The 22,925-nt window shown below is 39.0% G+C and overlaps 1 protein-coding gene across 1 annotated transcript in view; it reads right to left on the reverse strand.

The window, feature by feature from the left end:
- Window positions 1–3,779: 3,779 nt before the first annotated feature.
- LOC126291855 (brachyurin-like) overlaps window positions 3,780–22,925 on the reverse strand; it is a 508,030-nt gene continuing 488,884 nt past the window's right edge. Inside the window, exon 6 of the mRNA XM_049985577.1 lies at window positions 3,780–4,298. Coding sequence (XP_049841534.1) covers window positions 4,131–4,298 — 168 coding nt within the window. The 3' untranslated portion in view covers window positions 3,780–4,130. The remainder of the gene's footprint in view (window positions 4,299–22,925) is intronic.

Genomic DNA, 22,925 nt, shown 5'->3' on the forward strand with positions numbered 1-22,925 from the left:
TAAGAGAGTATAAAAACTTAACTGAATGTAGAGAACGCTCTACTGAACAATTTTAGATAGGGAACCTGCAGTAGGAGAAGTCAGGTTAAGACGATATGGAAGTAAAGTTGTCTACCGCTTTGACTAGCATTAGTGTTTTCAAGCTTATCTGTAACTAACATGTGCACAAGTTTACACATACTGTGCTGTTTCTTTGCTTGGCTCTTTATTTCCCGGAAGAAAACTAAGAGAACTAGCCTGATCACTAAGAAGTGATCCAAGTCTGGTCCCTTGATTGGGAGGGGAGGTCCTTTTCTTTGGCCTACTAGTCGATTATTTCCTATGGGGATATCTAAAATCACTTGTATATGAGACATCAATGATTACGGTGATGGTTGTCAGAATTGCAGCTGCCGGTGATGTGATTCGAAACACACCAATGATATATCTCAATGTACGTCAGAATCTTGTTTGCCGATATTATGCTTGCATTGAGGCTGATGGCCGTCAGTTTCAGCATGTTTTAAAAGATGCAGTGCAAATGGTTCGTTCATTGCGTCAGTGATGGTATTTGCAGTTGAGTGCAACTAATGTAAATAAAAGAGTACACAGCACTGGCATTTTATCCCTATTATTTCCTTTTGCTGGCTTCTCTGAGCCAAGGTTCCCTACCTCCAATTGATCAATGGAGCATCCACTATATCCTCTTAAGTTTTTGCTCGCTCTTGCGGAAACACACTATATAGCAAATCACAGGCACCTACTGAACTATCGTCTATTGATGGGAAACCAACCTATTTAACTAGAGACCTAATCCTGGATGTGTTATGAAACTCTCTACAAGAAACGCATCTGGTTCAGAGCTTTTCTCCACTTCTTCTATGCCAAAAAGCCAGCACTTTCTTCGCCGTTGCCATCTTTTAAGACATACATTCTTGCGTTTGTTTTCTGTAGTTCGAAAATGGTTAATATCTCTGTTGGCCAGTTCGATATATGTCATTTCTTTTACTCTGAAATGCACACCAAATTATCTACATTAAATGTCTGACACTACAGATTTGCCATTTTATTAGGATTGTGTACAGTATTTACGATATCATTATTATGCTGTCTAGCCATTTGTATGTTATTTAGAGATTAAACTGCTTGAAAATTTTGTTTTTTTATCATCCTATTCAAACATTCCAAGGTATCAGATTTGAAGTGGGAGGACGCAGTGTATTAGTGTATTCTGAACCGCTATATTACCACTTTCAAATGAAAAAAGTAAATTTCACTTCCATGGCCAGTTTGAAGGTTTTCAGGCAACTGCCTTAGTTGGTCATAAAATGTGCAACGTGCATCCTCCTTTATGTTTTTACAGGTAATATCCAGGAAAAATTGGAGTATATATGAATAACCATTAAGATGTACTTGAATCCTCTTTCACTCTTAAATACTGCCACAAGTCATCCAGCCCATGTACGGTAACATGCCTATAAGAGAACGTTTTGTGTGCTGGTTTGTATAGTTCTCGAACTACTCTCTACATAACTGTACAATGATTTGTCTTTCCCTAAATTATGAAATGACTGATATGGTTTAATTCATAAGAGCATATTCTCAGCGGTGGCTAATGCTGTGAGCAGTCATACCTGCCCTATTATTTCAATGGGAGCGTCATAATATATGTACTCCAGAGACTGATGTTCTTCTTTTTGTGCTGAATGTCAGTACCTTGACCACATAACACATGTTTCATAATGTTTGGGTGTTTACTACTGTTATGACTTTTTGTTCGTCTAATTGTTTGTCATATGTAGTATTTCACTACAAATTTTTAGATATTTCGGTACATGGTTGCCAGGTTTTGAAGGTTTTAAGAATATTAGATACATTAGAGCATGCGTTCTTTCAAATTCCTTACCCTCAACATTTAGAGCATGCTTGGCTAAACTTATAGGCTGTGGACCATACGTATATGGTTCTTCCCTACTGACCAAATATGTAGACAGCCAAAGCAATCAGCAATAATATATTATATTTCTTCTTCTTCTTTATCCTCATCTGACTTAGGAAGTGTGTGTGAAAGTAATTATAGATACAGCTGGATTAAGCTTTTCTCTAAGAGACTGAACTCATTCTGAGAGTCCCACTTAAGAAATCGTAGTTTCTGTCGAACCCCTTTCTGTGCATCAATGACTTTACCTTTCGCCAACATGCTGTTGCATACTCCATTGATTTCGATGAAATACGCAACTTGTATGGTGTCTGTAGACTCATTTTCCCCATATTTCTAAAATTCGTTCATTGTCATCAATCTTTATATTTAATATAACTATTAACTTCAGTAGGATTCTAACATTTACTTGTCCCCTTAATATCTTTACGTTAGTGTTTTTCATATCTTGCAATGTTTACTCAGTTAACATGGTCCTTCCAGTTTGCACATTAATTATCTTAAAAATGTTCTTGTTGTGAGCTAATTAACCATCACAGACTTAATGTCGACCATTTTATTCGATCTTCTGCTGATGATTTTTTTCCAGTTTCCTCGCTATGATACGATACATTGATTAAATCTGTGCATCTACACATGGACAAATGTTCTGTGTATTCATACACCTCCTCTCAGACTGAACATGTGACATATGTGTGAATATAATCACAATGTACTGTATACTGATATACTCAACTCCTTCATTTTATATGTAGGAAAACTACTGAAAGTTTCGATTTTATTGTCTGTCATTCATTTACCTGTTTCCTCTGTTATCTTTATAAATTAACTGTACATCACAGAATTTCCTACATGTATTTGATAAATGTGTGTTGAATTCATATTGTCTTGTTGGAACACAACAATAAGGTTTACATTATCCCTTACCAACTGCTTAGGAACCATAGAATAAAAAAGATGTCAGTTCCCATACTTAAGTATTTGAACCAGGTTTTCCACTGCAACATCATCAAATATAAGCACTGTGTTTGCCTTCACTCTTTCTGGCTGTAGGATATTGCGTCTTGCTGAATGTTGTGTATGTTACAACCATCTATACAAGGCAAATCTACTGTAATAGCTGGTGTTTAGGCTACAATAGCTTTGTCGAATATGTGTACACATGTTCGAAGTAGATAATATCTGGATGTGTTAGGAATGAATGATAACATTCATCTTGCCACAGTTAGGTGGATCTACAATTATCGCTCATATATTATCAGGGAGTAGTGTTCAATTAATCCTCTTCTTCCAGTGTTCGGTGGCACTGCAGGGCGAGTCAGTTACTGTGAGGCCCTGAGTAGCTGTGAAACAAGACTTTAACCCTAAGTATAATATTACATTCAGTAAGTGTCACTATCGGTTACTAAACGCTCAGTCTTCAATGTCTCTCCTCTGCTGACAGACCTAAGTGTGCTGATGTAAGCTAAATAACATATATAGTCCCCTGAGTCCTAACTTACATTTTGTGAATGCAGGATTAATACTGGTTATCAATGCAGTGTTCTGTGGCAAAAAACACTAAAACAGGAAATTTAAGAAACAAAATGTAATTCACCGAATTTTTAGAACATGTCCAAACTGTTTAGTATTGTTGTTCGAAGATAACTGAAGTCTTTGAAAAATCAATGTCCAATACCAAAAAACTGGGAAAACAGTTCCCCTGGAATTTTTAATACAGGTCATTGCCGAATGCAGTCCCAGTGATACATCGAAAAATATACCACTAGGGTGTTGCCATAAAACAAATAATAATTATTCCATAGATTTGAGTGTATTAACATGATAAAACACGCTCTAAACACGTTAGTAAAAAGAAACGTACTTATATATTTATTTTATTACTTGAAACCATGTTGACCCACAGTTAAACAGTTTTCTTCAATCACATATTGTCACTTGCTGGAACATTCAGAGAGAAAAACAACTGATTTATATAAAGCACATGGTGTATGCTACAATCGAGGACAGCGAGTTTCAGTCTACTCCATGAGATGAAAAAGGGAAAAATTAATGTAGCATTTATGCTACGTTAGCATTCAGTTGGACAGTGGTCTGAGAACATATTTTTTGGCCATTATTAAGTGTTCTGTTCTGACATTTTTCATTGTAATTAAAATACATATGGAATGAGATCTAGTGACGAAACTGTGACACAGTCAATACCACCTTCTCAGGTGACACTGATTTGAGCAGTTCTTGTGATCCAGTCGAGGAAGTATGTTACCCTGGAGTAGCCACCAGGTAGAGGTACTTCACACTTCTCATAGTAAAAGCTGGCAATGCCGATCTGCTTGTAGCCATCTTTGGACCTGAGGACAAGGGGTCCGCCATGGTCGCCCTATAATGTAGGCAATTATTAGCTTACAGATATCTATTAGACTTCTGCTGCTAACATTAAAAATTTATGAACGATATTACACCTTGAACTATATAAAGGATGCACCAGGGGAATGGAGGCCTCTGCAAAATCTGTTTGCTTACAAGTAAGCTGATGAATGGCACAAACATGCCCGTACTAGGAACAGACTGGATAATTACGTGACAGGCTTATAACTGGTCCCCAACAAACAATTTCCCTTCCTAGGAAAAGCTATATTACTGCAATCCAAGAATTCTGACAGGAAAAGTGAACTAGAAGTGTTGTGGATGACATACAGATCCGAATTAGTGATCACCTTCCCTACAAGTATAGCTCAAAACAGTAGCACTGTAATAGATAATGTACTTGTACAGCAACAGGATGTAAAACTAACACATACTTTACCTGTTATAAATGGATTTTCGGACCATGATGCACAACTAACTAACTTACAAAACATAGTAGGCGTATAGTTCAGAAAAAATTAAGTAAAAGTGTAAGATTGGTCAACATGATTCCTATTGAACACTTCAGAGAAAGCTTAAGAAAGATTAATTGGGGAGATGAACATATTGAGCCAAATGCTAATGATAAATACTACATACTTCTTGGTAAATTTATATCCCTTTTTGGACAATGTTGCCCCCCAAAATTACTAAATGTAATACCAAACAGGTTTCAAAGGAAACTTGGATTACTGCCGGTATTTAAGTGCCTTCAGGAAGAAAAAGAAAATTGTATGAGAGCAAGAGTTAGTGAAGACCCAGAAGTAATTTTCACTATAAAAATTACTGTAACATACTGCGAAAAGTTATCAGAAAATCAAAAATTGTGTATGCTAGAGATGAAATCAGCAACTGGGGCAAATGAATCAAATCAGAGTGGATTGTTGTTAGAAGAGAGACAGGAAAAGAAACCACAGGGGTAGGTAGTATTATTATTAAAGAGAATGAGACCATATTACCGAACAGTACACAAGTAGCTAATGTATTTAACAACCATTTCTTAAGTGCAGGTATAAAAATGGGCGAGAATAGTTCAAAAGAAAAAGCCAAGAGGTACATGGAAGATTCAGTTTTGGGAAATCCTTGTCCGATCAATTTTCATCTAACAATCTCTTTACAAATAAGGAAAATCATTACATCTTTGACTAGTAAATGTTCTGTTGAAGTAGATGACATTTCTAACAAGTTATTAAAACAATGTGGGGCAGTTGCAGCTGATGTTCTAACTCAGATCTGTAATGTATCACTAACTCAAAGTATTTTCTGACTGGTTAAAACATGCCACTGTCAAGCATTTTTACAAAATGCAGACACGATAGATGTCAATAATTACCGACCAGTATCCTTACTTTCAGCATTTTCAAAAATCGTCGAAAAAGTAATGTACTCAAGAGTGGTTAGCCATCTCAACAGTAATGGGACACTTAGTAAATCACAGTCTGGATTTCAAAAATGCTGTTCTACCGAAAAAACAATTACAGGTTCACTGCGAACGTAATAGACCCTTTAAATAGTGAAATGTCACCAGTAGGAATTTTCTGTGACTTATACAAAATATTTGACTATTGGAACAATGACATTATGTTACAGAAATTACAATTCTATGGAATAGACGGAACGGCATATGAATGGTCTAATCCACATCTACAGAAAAGTAAGCAAAAGGTTTCTTTATATGGTTTAAGTGATTTAAGGAAGTTTCCTACTTCATCGAACTGGGGTGAAACGACATTAGGTGTTCCACAGGGCTTGATCATGCGTCATTTTCTTTTCTTTATATATTCAAATGACCTCCCTTCTTATCTGAACAAGAAGCTAAACTGGCACTGTTTGCTGATGATACAGGCATCATTATTAATCCAGTGAAAGAAACTCCATTAGAAAATGATAGAAATAATGTCTTTAGAATGTTATTGATTGGTTTCCTGCGAATGAGCTTGCTCTAAACTTTGAAAAAAAAAAACACAGTACATCCAATTTTCTACTGCAAGGAGTACAGTTCCTTTAATAAATATAACACATGAACAGAAGTCAGTAACCAGGGTAGGACATACTAAGTTTGTGGGTGTGCATATAGCTGAGAATCTGAATAGGAAAATTTATATTTTGGATCTCCTAAAGTGACTAGATTTGGCAAGTTTTGCAATCAGAATAATTGCTGATTTTGAGAATACCAGCAAGCTAACATACTTTGCATACTTTCACTTCCTGATGTCATAGGAAATTATATTTTGAGGTAACTCAACACTTAGGCAAAAAGTATTCACTTCTGTAAAGAAAGTGGTTAGAATAATGTATAGAGGTCATAGTCACACATCTTGTAGGCATCTGTTTAAAGGTTAGGAATTCTTATTACAGACTCACATTACATTTACTCAGCAATGAAATCTGTCCTCAAAAACATGGACCAGTTTAAAAACAACAGCGATATTCATGATTGTAATACCAGAAGAAAGAAAGAGTTACGCTATCCTCTACTTAATCTGTCCTTGCCACAGAAAGGGGTAAGATGTGCTCCTGTAAAACTTTTCGATAAATTACCAGATGAAATAAAATACCTGACAGACAGCAATAATAGTTTCAAAAATAAATTGAGATCATATCTCCTTGACGATTCCTTCTATACTATAGATGAATACTTCAATAGTAGTAAATAAATTATTCTTTTCGATTATTCCCTTTTAAGAGAGAGATTGAACTTGAGTAGTCATTATTTCTTCTTCTTTCTTTGTTCTTCCCAAATTCTCTTCATACGTTCAGTGTGTTCTCTCGTACATTCTTCCGAACATCTTCTTCCTGTTCTGTTCTCTGTGTGTTCTTGTTTAAGTGTGTGTTTCTTCATGATGTTTCTAAACTGTTCTCTATTGTTTATGTTGCCTCTTGTGATTCATGGCTCTTTTATGTCTTCTTTGGTTTCGGTGATCGACTCTTTCTTGTTTTTGCTCTTGTTTACTATCTCAAAGATTTGCCTTGTGAGCCCAGTTTTATTCATCCTGCTGATATATCCATAAAATTCCGTCCTTCTCTTTCTAATGATGTCTGTTATTGTTTCTATGTCTTTGTAAATCTCTTTAGTTGGCCTCTTCAACCGACTAACTTCCCAAAACACTGGTCCTTATAGTTTCCTCAGAATTTTTCTTTTTCTTCTTTTCGACCTCTCTGATCTTCGAACGACCATGAACCACTGTAGTTTATGCAGCGTATAGTGCTTCTGGTAGGATTACTGTGTTGTAATACCTTAGTTTTGCATAGAAAGAAACAGATTTATTATTATAGTGACTCCAAATGATCTTATATGCTTTTTGTAATCCGGAGGTTCTATCTTTATTGGCTATTGAGTTCAGTCCCGATAGTTGGATGATCTCTCCCAGATATGTGAAATGGGCAACTTGTGCCACTTTCCCGTATAGAGTGGTAATGGGCAGATTATCTACAGCTTCGTTTTGCATGTATTGTGTTTTCTCGTAGAACGTTTGTAGCACAGCTTTCTGTGAGATTTCGTGTAGTTTTTCCTAAGCAAGTTTGGCTTCCTCTCTACTGTTCATTAAAACTGCAAGATCGTCCGCGAAAGCCAGACACTTTACCCTCATTCTCTGCTCTTTTTTAATCCCAAACTTAATTGGTTTTATTTTATTTTCCCATGTCCTCACAATGTTTTCCAGAACCATGTTAAATAGAAGGGGAGACATTCCATCTACTTTGTGAACACTAGTAGGGATTTGAAATGTTTCTGTTTCTTCCATGAATTTAACTTTGGAGATTGAGTCTGTTAATGACTGTTGAAAACCTTGTTTTCCTGTGAATCCTGAACTTCTGTAAAGTTACCACAGTATTTCTACATTTTCTCATTTGCAAAATTTTTTCTAAGTTCCATATCTGTTAGATGCAAGATCGACCTTTGCGAAACCCTGCCTGATACTCCTCTATTCATTGGTCCATCTGTTTAACAGGACTTTTGAAAAATTTTGTATATTATAGGGAACAGAAATTCCTCTGTAATTATTTGGATCAGTTCTTGCGCATTTTTGTGGAGAGTATGAATTAATCCACATTTCCACTTTGCAGGTATTATTTCAGTTTCTCAGATGTTTGATATAATTCTGTGGGTTGCTTGTGTGAGATTATTGTAATTTAATTTCCATACTTCTGCTATAATTCGGTCTTCCCCTGGAGACTTGTTGTTCTTCGAAGAATTTATTATTTCCTTTACCTCTTTAAGTGATGGTGGATTTGAATCGGGGTTGGACGTGGGTTTTTTCTAGTTGTTCTGTCGGAGGCTCACAGTTGAGAATTGAGTGCAGCTAAAATTTGACAGTTATTTTTAGGGTTGGTTTCCAGTGATCCATCAGGCTGGCGAAAGCACAGATGATGTGGCTAATACCCAAGTAAGTTTTCTTTTAAAATTTTGTAAGAACTTTTTGGTGTTTTTCTTGATAAATTCTTGTTCAACTTCTTTAAGTCGGCTTATATCATATCTGCGTCTTTCTCTTCGTATTGCCTTGGATGAACTCTTCTGTATTCTGTATTCTCAAAAATTCCCATCATTTTTCTATACTTTTGTTGCTACCGAAAGTTTTCCAAGCTTGTAGTTTTTCTTCTATTGCTTGATCAGATGCGCTGTTCCATCATCTGTGTTTTCACTTTCTTGGGTGTTTGCCAAATTTCATAATGTTTCTCAGTACTTCTGCAAGTTCCTTCCAGTTCGTTACGTTTCATTGCCTAATTTCCTGGACAGTTTCCCTCTTGCTAAGCTTAAGGTAGTCTGGAGCTATTCTAACTGTTCTGTTCAGTAATGGTTTCTTTCTGTTAGGTAGATGGTGTACTGACTCAAAAAATCTATTTCTTGTTTGTACATTTAGCTTTTCTTTGTTATTCTCATTAGATACGGCAACATGGTCTATCTGAAATTCACCGAAAGTTGAATTTGGTGACTTCCATTTTGTAAGTTTGTTTACAGGTTTAAGGAATTGTGTGGACATGTTTTTAAGATCAAAATTTTCCCACAAGTTATCAGTCTCTCTCCGTTTTTATTTGTTCTCTTGTGACCTGTACGAATTCCCATTGTTTCCCTGAATTTTTTCTCGCTGTCGAGTTGTCCATTGAAATCTCCAAACATAATTTTTACGTGACGAGTAGGGATTTTATTTGAGATTTCCTCCAATAGTTTCTAGCAGTCATCTATTACCTGTGGATCTTTTCCATTGTAATCATTTGTGGTGGCATGTGAATTTATCAGTGTGCATGCCTTGTTTCCAGATTTTACTGAGATCGTGGAGATTCTTTCTGATGTTGAATGGAAGTTTATTATTGAATCTATAGCTGATTTGTGCACATCAAAAGTTGTGACAAATTGTTTGTATTCCTTGTTCAGCTGGTTACAGTTTGTCCTTTGTAGCTTCTGAAGTTTCTTGAATAAAAATGATTTTTGTCAGTAAATCGTGTTTCTTGAATCACAAGGATTTTTACGTGGAATTTTTCCATTGTATTTTTGAGTTGTTTGCGTTTACCTACTTTGGAGAATGTGTTTGTGTTTAGAGTTCCAATGAAGTTTTTCTGTTTTGATCTTCCTCCGACTCTTCCGCACACGACATTCCTGATCCCCCAGAATCAGATGACCAGGAAAATTCATTCTAGAGACTGTTGCCTGGGGTAGTGGATTTCTTTCCTTTTGTTCCATCATGCACATTCAAGTCGAAACTTGTTACATGGTGATCTTCCATGAAGGTCACATGTTCACGACTTGATTATTGAGATCAAGAACAGCATGAAGCAGCCGCGCCAACTAGGTGAACAGACACTGATCACTACCCGCTGAATTCCAGTGGGTAGTGGTGTCTTCGCCTCTTCCGCCAGTTCCGCCGTACCGATGACCTCCATCGCCGCCTCCACTACCGTTGAGGTCTTCACCGTATCCCTGACAAGGGGGCTTGGGACTGGCTTTGGCGCAGTTAAATTCATAGGTATAGTATATGCTTTTTTTGCGCTTTAAGGGAATGGCGTAGGTAATACTGTATGTGTACTGACACGCTCCATGACCTTGAAGATTTGCTCCTCAATTTGGTCCTACAGAACCAGAGGTGTAAATAATAAAAATCTTAAGCTTTAAAAAAGCCTTGATTCAAGTGTGCTTTTCTTATGCACTCGACATGTTCCACATAATTGATCAATGGAACACGTAACTAACTAACATGTAGATATCAATGGGATACACACTGGATGGGACTCAATATGTGGCGTTCTTTGGCATCGGGCGCACAACAGATTGATGTCACACCAGGATGTTTGGCAAGAAAGATTAAGCGAAGCTGCTACGTCAGCATGTTGCAGAAATCTCTTCAATGCTCTCAGCATTATTAAACTTAAGTAGCCATATGTATACCTGGAGTTTTTAGCAGGAATGTATGTATAATAAACAATGGAAATGACAACAGTGATGGATCTATAATGCTGCCATTGATGTACTCCCAACAACATAAGTATATTATACGTTTGTCGTTATCTGCTCTGAAGTCCTAAATCCAGTCTCGAATTTGAGCCGATCCTTAGTAAGCTCGCATTATATTCTTGATTCGAAAATGCCGAAACTGCTTCGAATGCCTTAGGGAATCAAGGAAACAAGTGCAGTTCTACGCTGAAAGTAATTGAACAAAAATGGACGCAATTATATAATCAGTATGAATTACATTCTATCGATGCTTAATGTCCTGCAAAATTGTGCAGTGGAAAATAACCAGATTTGTCCACCAGAGTAAAATTGCCCTAGTACGAAAGTTATGAGAGTAGTCACAACTTCGGGTCTTTAAAAGTATAAACTTACCCACACACAAAATATTGTCATTCTTAGGCCATTTTGTTTCCTTTCAAATTGAAACTGTCTGTCCACGGTTATATTTGTCAGAAATTTTGTGGAGTTTCTGTACTTTAATTAATCCTTTTATTTTTTTCTATGTAGGAGTTTGTTTTTGTCCAATCCATTGATGCAGCATGCGATCGCTTATTGCAAGTGCCTGGATACTGTTATTTGCCTCAATTTATCTTTACAGATGTTATGAGTTGAAGAATATTTGTAGCTTCGAAATAGACAGTTCTTATCATTTTCTTCCAAGTTTCTCGCAATATGTCCAGCGTCTTCCTCGGAGTGTCTGCCAGTTAATATTTTCCCACATATCTGTTATACTCTCCAGCCAGTCAAAGAAGCCTGTGATCATTCGCACTGCCTTTCATGACATGTTCTTGGTGATTAGTGTTATTCAGATTCTTCATCGAAGAATCTATGGATTTTTCTGTGTGCTTCCTACAATCAAATTCTCAATGCATTCAAATGCGGTTGTCAGCCATAGTCGCTGTACACGCTTCTGTCCTGAGCAGAAAGAAACAATTTCTTCATTTTAATCTAGTTTACTGAACATGTAACTCTATCTACTTGTTTTTGTTGCACTTTTTACATTGGTAATGGCTAGTGCTACAACTGTCACATAGTCACTGAGATCAGTTTCACTGTGTACATCCTCAGACAGATCAGGTGTATTTGCCTCATTAGATCCACTATACAGTATTTCCATCATGACTGGAATTAAGAACTATATGTTGTTGGTAGTTGTCAGAGAAAGCATTTAGTAATGTATTGCAGGATGTCTTGTCACACCTGCCACTAACAAAACTGTAATTATTCCAACTGGTTGTTGGATGATAAAAGTCTCATTCTGCGATTGCATTATGATTGAGGAACTTACATACTAGTGATCTAATGGTTCCCTCTCAAGTTTCTGCTAACATTACGAAGTGAGTTTCGTTATCGATACAAAAATCCAATTATACTTTTATGCCCAAGCCTGTTGTTGAGTCTTGCCCAAACAATCTTGAATACAGCTGCAAATTTCTTCCTCAATGGATTTGAGTTTCTTGTTATATTTAATAAAATTGTTATCATTAATTATAAAAATTTGTGGAAAGTATTTAATATTGAAAAGCTCTTTAGTTCTAAAAATCTAATTGTAACCGCAGTGTAGCGACTGGTAACTTGTTCAGTTTTGGTGGAACAAACTTTCATTATGTAATTAAATTGTGAGAGACAGAGTAGGCAGACAGAGGAAGCATAAACCTCAGGGGAAGTTGGCAAGGCGTGGTGGGCATGAAGGTTGTCTACAGCTAGGAGTCAGGCGGCAGTGCGTGACTGGAGCGGACGTGTGTGGGGCTCCCAGTGCACCAAAGTTCCTGCGACCAAAGTTGTGGAGAGGATCAGTATTCAAACTGAACAGACCCACAGTGGGTGGAACGATTATAACATGCTTAAGCAAGTCTGTATTTGTAATGCTAATGGCGTCAGACGTAGGAGATACAAATGATAAAAAAATGCATTCTGTAATGTCATATGCGAACATATTTAGGGGTAACTCGCCAAACCAAGAAAAAGTTTTTAGAGTTCAAAAGTACGTAAATAAGACTCATTTGTAGTGTATATTTGGGAACGTGGTGTAGAAAGCTGTTCAACAAACTTGGTATTCTAATCATTGCTTCTTGGTATATTTACTTCTTTAAGAATTTGTTGCAAATAATATGTCTCTATTTCAACCAATAGCTCAATATGTAGTACCATACTAGGAATGGGGACAATCTACATAAGGACCTAATATCACCCACCTTGGTTCAAAATTGATTCACTATTCATGAACATGCATTTTCAATACCTTGCCAGCACCATTAAAAACTTGGATTCAGCTACATGCACAGTTTAAGCAGAGTTTGAAAGACGTTTCCTGTACGCAACTACTTCTACCCAACAGATAAATATCTTAAGAGGGACTGTCAGACCAGCTTAAGTAAAATTGTTAAATTTCTGTTATGATAGCACTTGGTCACAACTGTCAAGATCAGGTATTTTGTATACAATAAATTTATTCAAATTTCTTAACTTTGTTACCTTTTGACAGTGTACTAATTCTGTAAATATTAGCAGTCCCAGTTTTCTGTAGTTATTCAAATATTTAGACAAAATGATATGATCGTGTGGGTATTGATGGCCACGCGCCCCATCCTGGGAAGTTCGGACACTGGGTGGCAAGTGTTATTTCAGGTGACGCTACATTGGGCGACTTCCATGACAGTGATGATGAAATGATTATGAGGACAACACAGAAGTTCTAGGCAGTTCATTTTGGAACCGCGTGACCGCTACGATCGCAGGTTCGAATCCTGCCTCAGGCATGGATGTATGTGATGTCCTTAGGTTAGATAGGTTTAAGTAGTTCTAAGTTCTAGGGGACTGATGACCATAGATGTTAAGTCCCATAGTGCTCAGAGCCATTTGAACCATTAATACTCAAATTTTGGATAGCAAATTTTCTATAACGTTTATGAAATGTTCCACACCCACGAGAATGATCTCATTTTTGGATCTATGGAACGAAGACTGAATCTAATCTACTCTAAACTAATAGAATTTATCACTCTCTTGGAGAAACAGCGCCGTGCTGTTTCTGAAGTTCTCATTGGAGCCGACTATAGCACCCTCGATCTATATCTTGTCAGTGAACCTCGGCATGGCAAAGTTGGGGCTCCTGACTTTCCAGTCATCCCATGTCTTCTTCACGGTGACGAACACTGAAGGTAGTCCCTCAGACAAATCTTCACAGTCGTCAAGAGGGTCTTCAGTTTCCTTGAATGAGGAGCTTCCAGAGTCGATCTGCTCCTCAGGACTCTAGTAGGTCGTTGTATGAAGTACATGGGTGACATCTCTGCGTATTGATCTTCTTGATGAGGAGATCATGATCCTCGACTTTATATGTGGCATCTGAGAACCGACAAAGGATACGATATAACCCAATGAAGATCTGCTTTATTACCTTTTCCTAGATGCCAAATTCCCACACAGCTGAAAATGTCCACATCAAGTCTCCCAGGCTGTATCACACAGGATGGTGTTAGGCGTTATAGGGCTCTCCATCTTTTCCCTGTCTGTCTGTATGTGAGCCCCGCTATCTTGCTTGTTTCGTACTGAAGATGTGTTTCATGCAGTTATACTGAGCACTGTCGAGATGAAGAGGCACTGTGTACCCCTTTTCATTCCTGCCTCACGACTGTGGAACCGAATGAGTGTCGTGAAGACCGTTTTAGCGAATGTTACAAGGGTCAATTTATATAGTGCTCTTTAATTGATATCAGTTTACAAGGTCAGCCAAGGTGTCATTGGTCTTCTGTGAGACCATTTGTCTGTGCCTGGATAGCAGTCGTCATCCTGTGGCTGATGTCGCAACATGAAATTACCTCACATTCTAATCTCAACAAGAAAACATTTCTGTGACCAGAGATCATCACTCTTGGAGTTCTGTATTTCAAAAATGAAGCTCCTGAAGCTTTCACAAGTGGAACTACTTTGGTGACAGCATAAAATGTGAGGTACTCAGCCAAAATCTTTGCCCCTTGATTAGTATATGTCAGCTTAGGGTACCTGCCATAGATGTCGATCCTATTTCGCTGCAACGGTGCTGCTGCTGGCAAAATTGGCACCATATGTCCTGGAGGCAGTTTTGGCATGTGCTTCCGTTGTTGGCATTCCTTAAGTGGCTCACATAATGTCTAACAGAGCGATAGGGATCTGCCCAGAGATAACTGAAACTAAGGCAGTCTAGTGTCGTTAAGAATTCTAGGCGATAGATTTTGGAGGTCATGGAAAAACAGGAGAAAAGCTCACCATACGTGAATTGGGATGATCATCAACCTTTTCTGCCCCATCAGATTGAAGTACTTCTAATGCAATGTTCCATTTATTAATTGTAAACCTCCCTTGGTCGGTACCTCCTCCTTCAGTATGGCTATGGTCTTCTGCAAAACTGTGCCATGTGATTTAATGCATGACGGTCCACACTCTTATGTTCAGTCAAAGGAATCCCTGAAAGGCAGTCAGCATATTAGCAGTTGAGTTCGTTTTTTTGTACCACTGTGACATCGTGCTCCTGAAGCTTCAGTGCCCATCTCACCACTCAACCTGACAGACCTTCCATGCTAACCAGCCAGAATATAGAATAGTGATTTACCTCAGTGATGAATGGCTGGCCAAATAAATATGCCCAGAATATTTCAGTGATTCAGCTAACTGAAAGACACACTTTCTCAGTTGCAGGTAGTTCATCTGGAATGCAAAGAGTACTGTGAAAGCACCTTCTTGAATACTATAACTGAACCATTCCACATTCCAGCGAAAAGTTCTGCCTCAGCATTCTCATTATACAATGCTAGTACTGGAGAAGACGTCAGAGACACCTTATGGGCAAGAAAACATGCTTCGGGCATGTTGTTGGAGGAAGATTTTAAGTCGCCCTCAAATATCCCGTGCAAATTAGGTGCCTTGGTAGACAAAATAGAAGTTCTTTATGAATCGCGGGTAGTATCAGCACATTTTGAGAGAATTTTCCACATTATGAATACGCCGAGGATCGTTACAGCTATTATCTTCACTGGATCAGACAGGACCCCGTCGGTATGAAGCAAGTGTCCAAAGCTTATTGTTTCTCATGTGGCGAAGATGCACCTTTTCTGAATCAGAAATCAGTCTGAAGATATTTCATAACCGTTGTCAGGCGACTTAGATGTTATTCAAATGTCTTCCAAAATCGACAGTGTCATCCAGATAGCAATAACGCTTCGTTCATTAATGGGAATAAGTAGGTTACCCGTCGTACGTCGAAGGTCCGGGCACGTTCCTCAACCTCAGTTTGCTAGTAGCCTGTTTGAAAGTCATTACTAGAGATACATTTTGCCACTTTCAAACACACTAGGATGTCATCAGTAGAGACATTTTTCAAACTTTTGTAAGTCTATGCAGGAACGCCATATTCTGCACTTCTTCACAAGGGGCCCAGGAGACGACCAAGGACTCTGTGAGGCAACGGGCGAGTCTTGGCGCCCTGAAAGTATTCCCACTTCGGCGGAAGCAGCGGCTGCACGGGCTGCACGGCGGGCACGGGCCGGTCAGCCGGCTGACCACGTGGTGGCAGGCGCTGGCCGAAGCTAGGGGGTCCGTGGAGACGCTGTGTCGGTGCAGGAGGCACGCCGGCAGTGCCAAAGACGGCGGACTTCTTGAAACCTTAATGGCAGGCATTTCGCAGCTCGTGTAGAAATTATTAGTAGCCAGATGAATCATGATACCTCAAAAAGAAACATTACTATTATCTGCACGACGATTCTGATGGTGTCATCATATTTTCAATATCTTTATTAGTTAAAGTTTAGTATCTGACGGTAAATTATACGAATAACACCCAGCAACAAATTTACAAAATATAAACGCTTCATCCGATTTTCTCGATCGCCATCTCTTTAAAAAGCTATTAGTGTAAACCTAAATTGGTATGAATTACATGCATGTAACTGAAATAGTACGTGGGTTATTGGAGGTCAAAGTGGCCGATTACTATCGATAGCGTCAGTCTGTAAGTACTCCACAGTTACACGAAAAAACGGTAGCAGCATGCTTATGAATATATTTATTCATCTACGTGTTTGTTTCTATCCGATATATACTAATCATGAAGACGTTGGTTAAATAATCGCTGTTTGTTTGAAAGCACAGAGACATTAGGCTCCTGGCCTACCTTTTGCTTCCTTTCTTTTGATATATGTTTATTTCATTGTGTATGTATTTAATAATGTGTGTTAGAGCGTGTTTATGGTCCAGCTGTAGCAATATTTATTTAATTTCGAGTTGTTTAAATGTAAATTCAGTATTCCGTATGTGTATGAATACGTTTGTGAGTGTTCATTGGCTTGGAGACATGGAGGGAGCGCTCTAGCCAATCACAGCGCTCATTACTACAGGAGGCAACTACCGAAGTGAATGGAGGGATAGTCCTGAGCAGGGCGGAAGTTCTAGACAGTACGGGACAGGGCAGGGGAAGTGGTGGACGCGACGGCGAGTCGCGGGAAAGATTTGGAGCAGTTTGCGCGTGGTCGCGCGAGACAGAAATATGTTGGAGTGCTGACTTACGCTCTTGTGTGATTTCCGTGGCTTCTACAGTGAAGACGTAGTATGCGTTTAGAAGTGAATATCTCGCGAGTTACGTTGTTGTTCATAACTAATTGCATGGAATAGGAATCTATTGTTTCCCTGTTATTCAACTTATATTTTATTTAATTGCTGGACCATCTACACCAATAAGTGTTTTGGAGAAATAGACCGCATTCTCAAAAGTACTTCTGCTATAGTACTCATCATTTAAAGTCATTAAGCTAGTACCTGCAGATTTTATTTAATTTCAATCTTTCATTTATAAATTTATATGTTACTTTCATAATTCGCAGCTGCCGAGTGATAGAGACATTCGATTCATGTGTATATTATTGTCGTATACTGTAGACTCAGCAGTAGTTGTCTGTCATGCGGCAGCTACGTATCCTAACCCCTAGACAACGAAACCAGCCAAAACTTTTAATATTGCAACTCTGAGTCGGAGGGTACTTAGTTGAGGGCCACCATATCATCACCGTCATTTCATTCATATTGTTTGGAAAGCCCACAACTCTCTGAAGTCTGAATGGTCAGGCAGCACCTTCAACCAAAAGTATCCATCTTTCAGCTGGCTACTTTCTAGACCTATAGAAGCCCTACATAACTCGTGGACAATGTCCAATGTTGATGCAGTGTTTTACTGTTGACCACATAGCTTGCTTTTTCTTCACCTCAGATTCAAGTGTATCCAAATACTGTCGCAGAATGGGTAATACTCACCGCCCTTGGTCCTCAGCCAGGTCAGATGCAATCAGCTGTTCTCTAGTAGCTTCGTCCATTGCAGATTTTGTGGTGGTAGCGGAGTACAATTCGTCGTTGCTGGCACTGAGCTGCCAGTCCTAGACTGGTTGGGCTGTTCCTATGCACATACTTTCAGGGATGAGTTGTGGCTCCTTGTCGTAATTAGTGATCAAAAAATCTTGTCAGCCTGTAACGCTTATGGTCGTCGCTAATATGTAGAGTTCATTTATGAGCCTGTGTAGCTTCTTGCTATCGAGAAAACCTTCATACTTAAACCTTCATCAAGACTGACGAATGATACTCGTATGTTGATGGTGGCTAGATAACAATGTTTCAACCACAAACATCCATCGAGACCAATATCAGTTAGGTGCTGTTAATGGAACATCTACGTCAGTCTGCGGCTATGTTGTTCCACATTATTACTAATCTGATATGTTCAACGAGTCACTTACGAAAGTAACGTTACGACAGTATTCTGCTAAAACAACGAATTTGAAGGGCTGTATTGTGTCACTGACAGTTATTCTTGGAATATACATACAGTCCAGTTGGTTAGACTGTTTCCCACTTGTGGGTGTCAGCAACAATCGCCTTCGTATTAAAAAAAATGGTTCAAATGGCTCTGAGCACTATGGGACTTAACATCTGAGGTCATTAGTGCCCTAGAACTTAGAACTGCCTGAACCTAACTAACCTAAGGACATCACACACATCCATGCCTGAGACAGGATTCGAACCTGCAACCGTAGCAATCGCTTGGTTCCAGACTGAAGCGCCTAGAACCGCTCGGCCACTGCGGCCGGCTTCGTATCACAAAACATAGTCTTTTTCATGAGGTGCGGAAAACATTCGACTTTACAGAGATAGGTGCCCCTGAATGGACTAGCAATTGGATAGTTTGACATTGACGATGAAATCGATGACATTTCCTGACAGCCTGGTACCTGTCATCCATGCCATTTTACCTTTAAGTATAATGGCGGCCGATTAAAATTTTGTCGAGAAATTAAAAAAGTAGTCCAATTGGGCTAGTGTGTTTCCTGTGGAAGTCTGGCAGTTTTTCTAAGTATAGACTGGCGGGAAATGCACGATGCCTCATTGTCATGCTGGATGACTAGGAATACTAGGACAGGCTCTAGGATGTGACAATCCAATACGGACCCGTTGGGTTGTTTGTAACAGTGTAGAACACTGACACTGGCTCTATGACGTCAAAATCCATCTCAGACCTATAGCGCTTCTTATAACAGTGTGGAATTCTGGTTAGACTTGAGATGCTGTGAGAGGCTCCACGACGTCAGAGACAAAGGGTGTTTGTGCAGGTCCAGGCCTGTTTTTAACCTACGTGACATGTTTTTCCCTCAATCTACTATTCACTCATAGGTCACTATACATGCTTCTCTTAACACTTAGTTTGGATCTCTCCACTTGCGTCTTTATTTGAAAACACACCAGTCAGGGAAGGGGAAGGACTTTCCATCTACCACTGGCACCCCAGCCACCGTGTGGCAACTGACTGGCGCTCAGCCTAGTGTAGCGTGACACCCACAGTGGGCAGCTGCCCTTCCTGCCACAAACATGTTGTGTGATTCACCAGTTGGATACATGTAATTTCTGTTATACACTATTGTGATGCTTCATGTTACGTGGTACAGGGCATATATCAGATTGGTATATGTAGGATTAGCCATCTACCACAGTAGGAGTTGTCGTCTTGGATTTTGAAGTGTTCGTAGGAGGTCTTAAACGAATAAAACGTATTTTCCTTAGACTAACAAGAAGAAGTAGAGGATGCAGTTTGCAGAAGAAGGACAAAGTGAGAGAATTTAAGTATCAATTGCTGGGGATATAGGCTGTCGTGTTCACATATTGGTCCATGGAAGCAGCCATCCAGTGACCGTAGTTGCTTACAAAGACGTATGGAACACATCCAAAGTTGTGTCACCTGTACTGGGTGAATGCCATAGAAGTATATTTCGAACAAATTTCATGGCAAAGATTTTTCGTAGACACTATACATCAGAATAAAGACATTAATTAGAGCAATGGATGTAGCTAGTGCTAAAGTTCAGGGATACGTAATGGCTGCTATTCCTAAAGCATTAGGTTTATTGTAATCTGAACCGTATGTGATATGTGATTTTTAAGGCTATAAATGTGCTAAGTCTCTCTTATATATCAACAACTGAACTTCAGTCTCTTTGACATTGCAATTGTATAAACTACTGAAACACTGATAACTTTAGCGTTAAGCAGCCGTAAACTCCTTCTTCCTTCCTACTACTAAACCTGTCTCTTCAATGTCTGAACCGTTAAGCCTCATTGTATATATATATATATGATAGAATAAAACATTCTACAAGAAAAATATTGTTTATTACTGTATGTATTTTAGTTACAAGTTCTGTAAGTTGTAAATATATATTTGGTGTTTTGTAAACTGTGGAAAATAAATCACCATCGTTAAAAGAAAACATCACTGTTATTCTTCTTTTTCCACAGCAACCCTATTCTTCATTCTGCAATATTTTCGAAATAACGTTTTTTATATGGTTTACACGCAGCCTGTATTTCCCTCAATCAAGTTGGGTCAGTAATGAACTTGCAAATGCCATTTGTAAACTCTGCTTGTATGGAATTTTGTTTGTAGGAGTATTACTAGCAGATTTAGGTATAGCAAACATGTACACACCTGAATATACATCTAAATCCTCCTCTTCACCATGAATTTATGTTACAATAGATACTTGGTAGTAGCATCAAAGAGTGGTTTAACATTCCTTTACTACAGAGTATTTCATGACAATATGCAGTGCATTGTACAGACCACACAGTTTGTTTGCTTTAAAGATCACACTGCATGAGGTCTTGAGAACTTCACTTGATTGCATCACCCCGAAACATGTCGATGGTGGACACACCATTCCTGCCAAAGACACTGATGTCTCAAGTGAATGGAGTGTATTCGGTTTTCATGCCATCCTCAATGTATTCGAGCTTGATGCACAGTTGGTCCCACTCTGTTTAATTAAACTGCACCTTTGCAACCAGATAGACATTTTCTGTTTCCACTGCAACTTCGAAATCTCTGTCGGGAGCTAAACCAACATTAACACAATTCATTCCATTGACAAACAAATGATAAGCGATGTCGAATAACAGCACTCTGTAATGACTTAGCTGATGCATGATGTGTGGTGCAGTCGTCGAATGTAATGGAGTATGGAAAAAATTCCTGTCCTGCTCTGATCAATCAGGTGCTTCATCAGAGATACAGTGATGGATGTAGTGGAAACTAATATTCTGGAAACAGTTCTCCATGCTCACTTAATTTCTAATCCATGTTGGAGTCTACATCAGGGGCCTTGGCTTTATACTAATTTGATTTCTGCTTCTGCTGGTGCTCAGATGTACTTGATTTTCACTGCAACGTGTTCAGAGCTGCAGCAAGATGTGTGTATATTCCTCCTCAAATGTATCACGTACCACATCATTCATGTGATGGAGCCATTAAACTGAAGGAGAAATAAAAGAAAACCGTGGAAAACAAATACATACACATACATGTATAACGAATAATAAAACAATGGAAATTGTAGGTAGGAACATCAATAATGTAGGAAAAGACAGATTGCTACTTGCTGTAAAGAAGAGACATTAAGTTGAAGACAGGCACAATTAGTAGACACTTACATGAAGGTTTTGGCCACAGTCTTCACCCACAAAAGGGAAATTACACACCCTGCACACCTCATGCGCCAACTCCAGCATCTTGGGCTGCAAGGTGACTGGCGTTTGGTGTGGTATTCATGTAGTAGTGTTAAAAAAAGATTCAGGTCAAAATCTCTACTGTTAAGACAAGTGCTCTGTAGTTTGACAGTCTCTCATTATTTCGAACTTGTGTAAGTGAATTTCCTCACCATTTGAAATAATGGTACAATAGTTAGCGTGGAGGCGTAAATCGTTGAAAATGTAATGTCAGAGCGAGTGTGGAAGGTTACTGGAGAATAGCACAAGTGAACTTGTGTTGGGGGAGTGAGCTGCCATAGGACAGAGGGGCCCTTCCCTTCCCACCGTCAGTTTAAGATATAAAAGAATGTAAATACCGCTCGGCTAGGGCCTCCCGTCGGGTAGACCGTTCGCCTGGTGCAGGTCTTCCGATTTGACACCACTTCGGCCACTTGCGTGTCGATGGCGGTGAAATGATGGAGATAAGGACAACACAATACCCAGTCCATGAGCGGAGAAAATCTCCGACCGAGCCTGGAATCGAACCCGGGCCGTTAGGTATGACATTCCGTCGCGCTGACGTCTCAGCTAACAGGGGCGGACAATGAAAGATATGATGTTGTGAGATCTAAACATAGAGGTAGGAGAAGCAGTACACAGTGATCTTAGACCTTGGAAGAGCCAGTATGCTTGAATTCCATACTATTTTAAATAGCTCGATAGGACTGAGCTAGATTGTGATTTATAGAACCAGTGCCAGATATTTCAAGTCTTGGATCATGCCGTCACATAGCTGCACCAATATGTCCCCAGCCTCTATTTTCGATCGCCATATTGTATTCTTACGACCTAGATCCTGTCCCAGTATTCCTAGTCTTGGATTCCAATGTCACAGAGCCAGTATTCCAGGTCAGCTATCGTGCATCGCCGTCTTTGATTATAATGTCACAGATCAAGTGGAAACATCTGGTGTCATTATACTTCCCGTACAACTGTAGAGTAACGATACTTTAGCGAGGTTCTTACGTGGGATATGAATCGGTCACTGCGTGCTGTTCTCGTTGTTGATTTATATAATCCAGTAACACCATCAGCACTTGAGAGTTGAACACTGGAGTATTTTAT

The sequence above is a fragment of the Schistocerca gregaria genome, chromosome 9, assembly GCF_023897955.1.
Source record: "Schistocerca gregaria isolate iqSchGreg1 chromosome 9, iqSchGreg1.2, whole genome shotgun sequence".
Taxonomy (NCBI): Eukaryota; Metazoa; Arthropoda; class Insecta; order Orthoptera; family Acrididae; genus Schistocerca; species Schistocerca gregaria.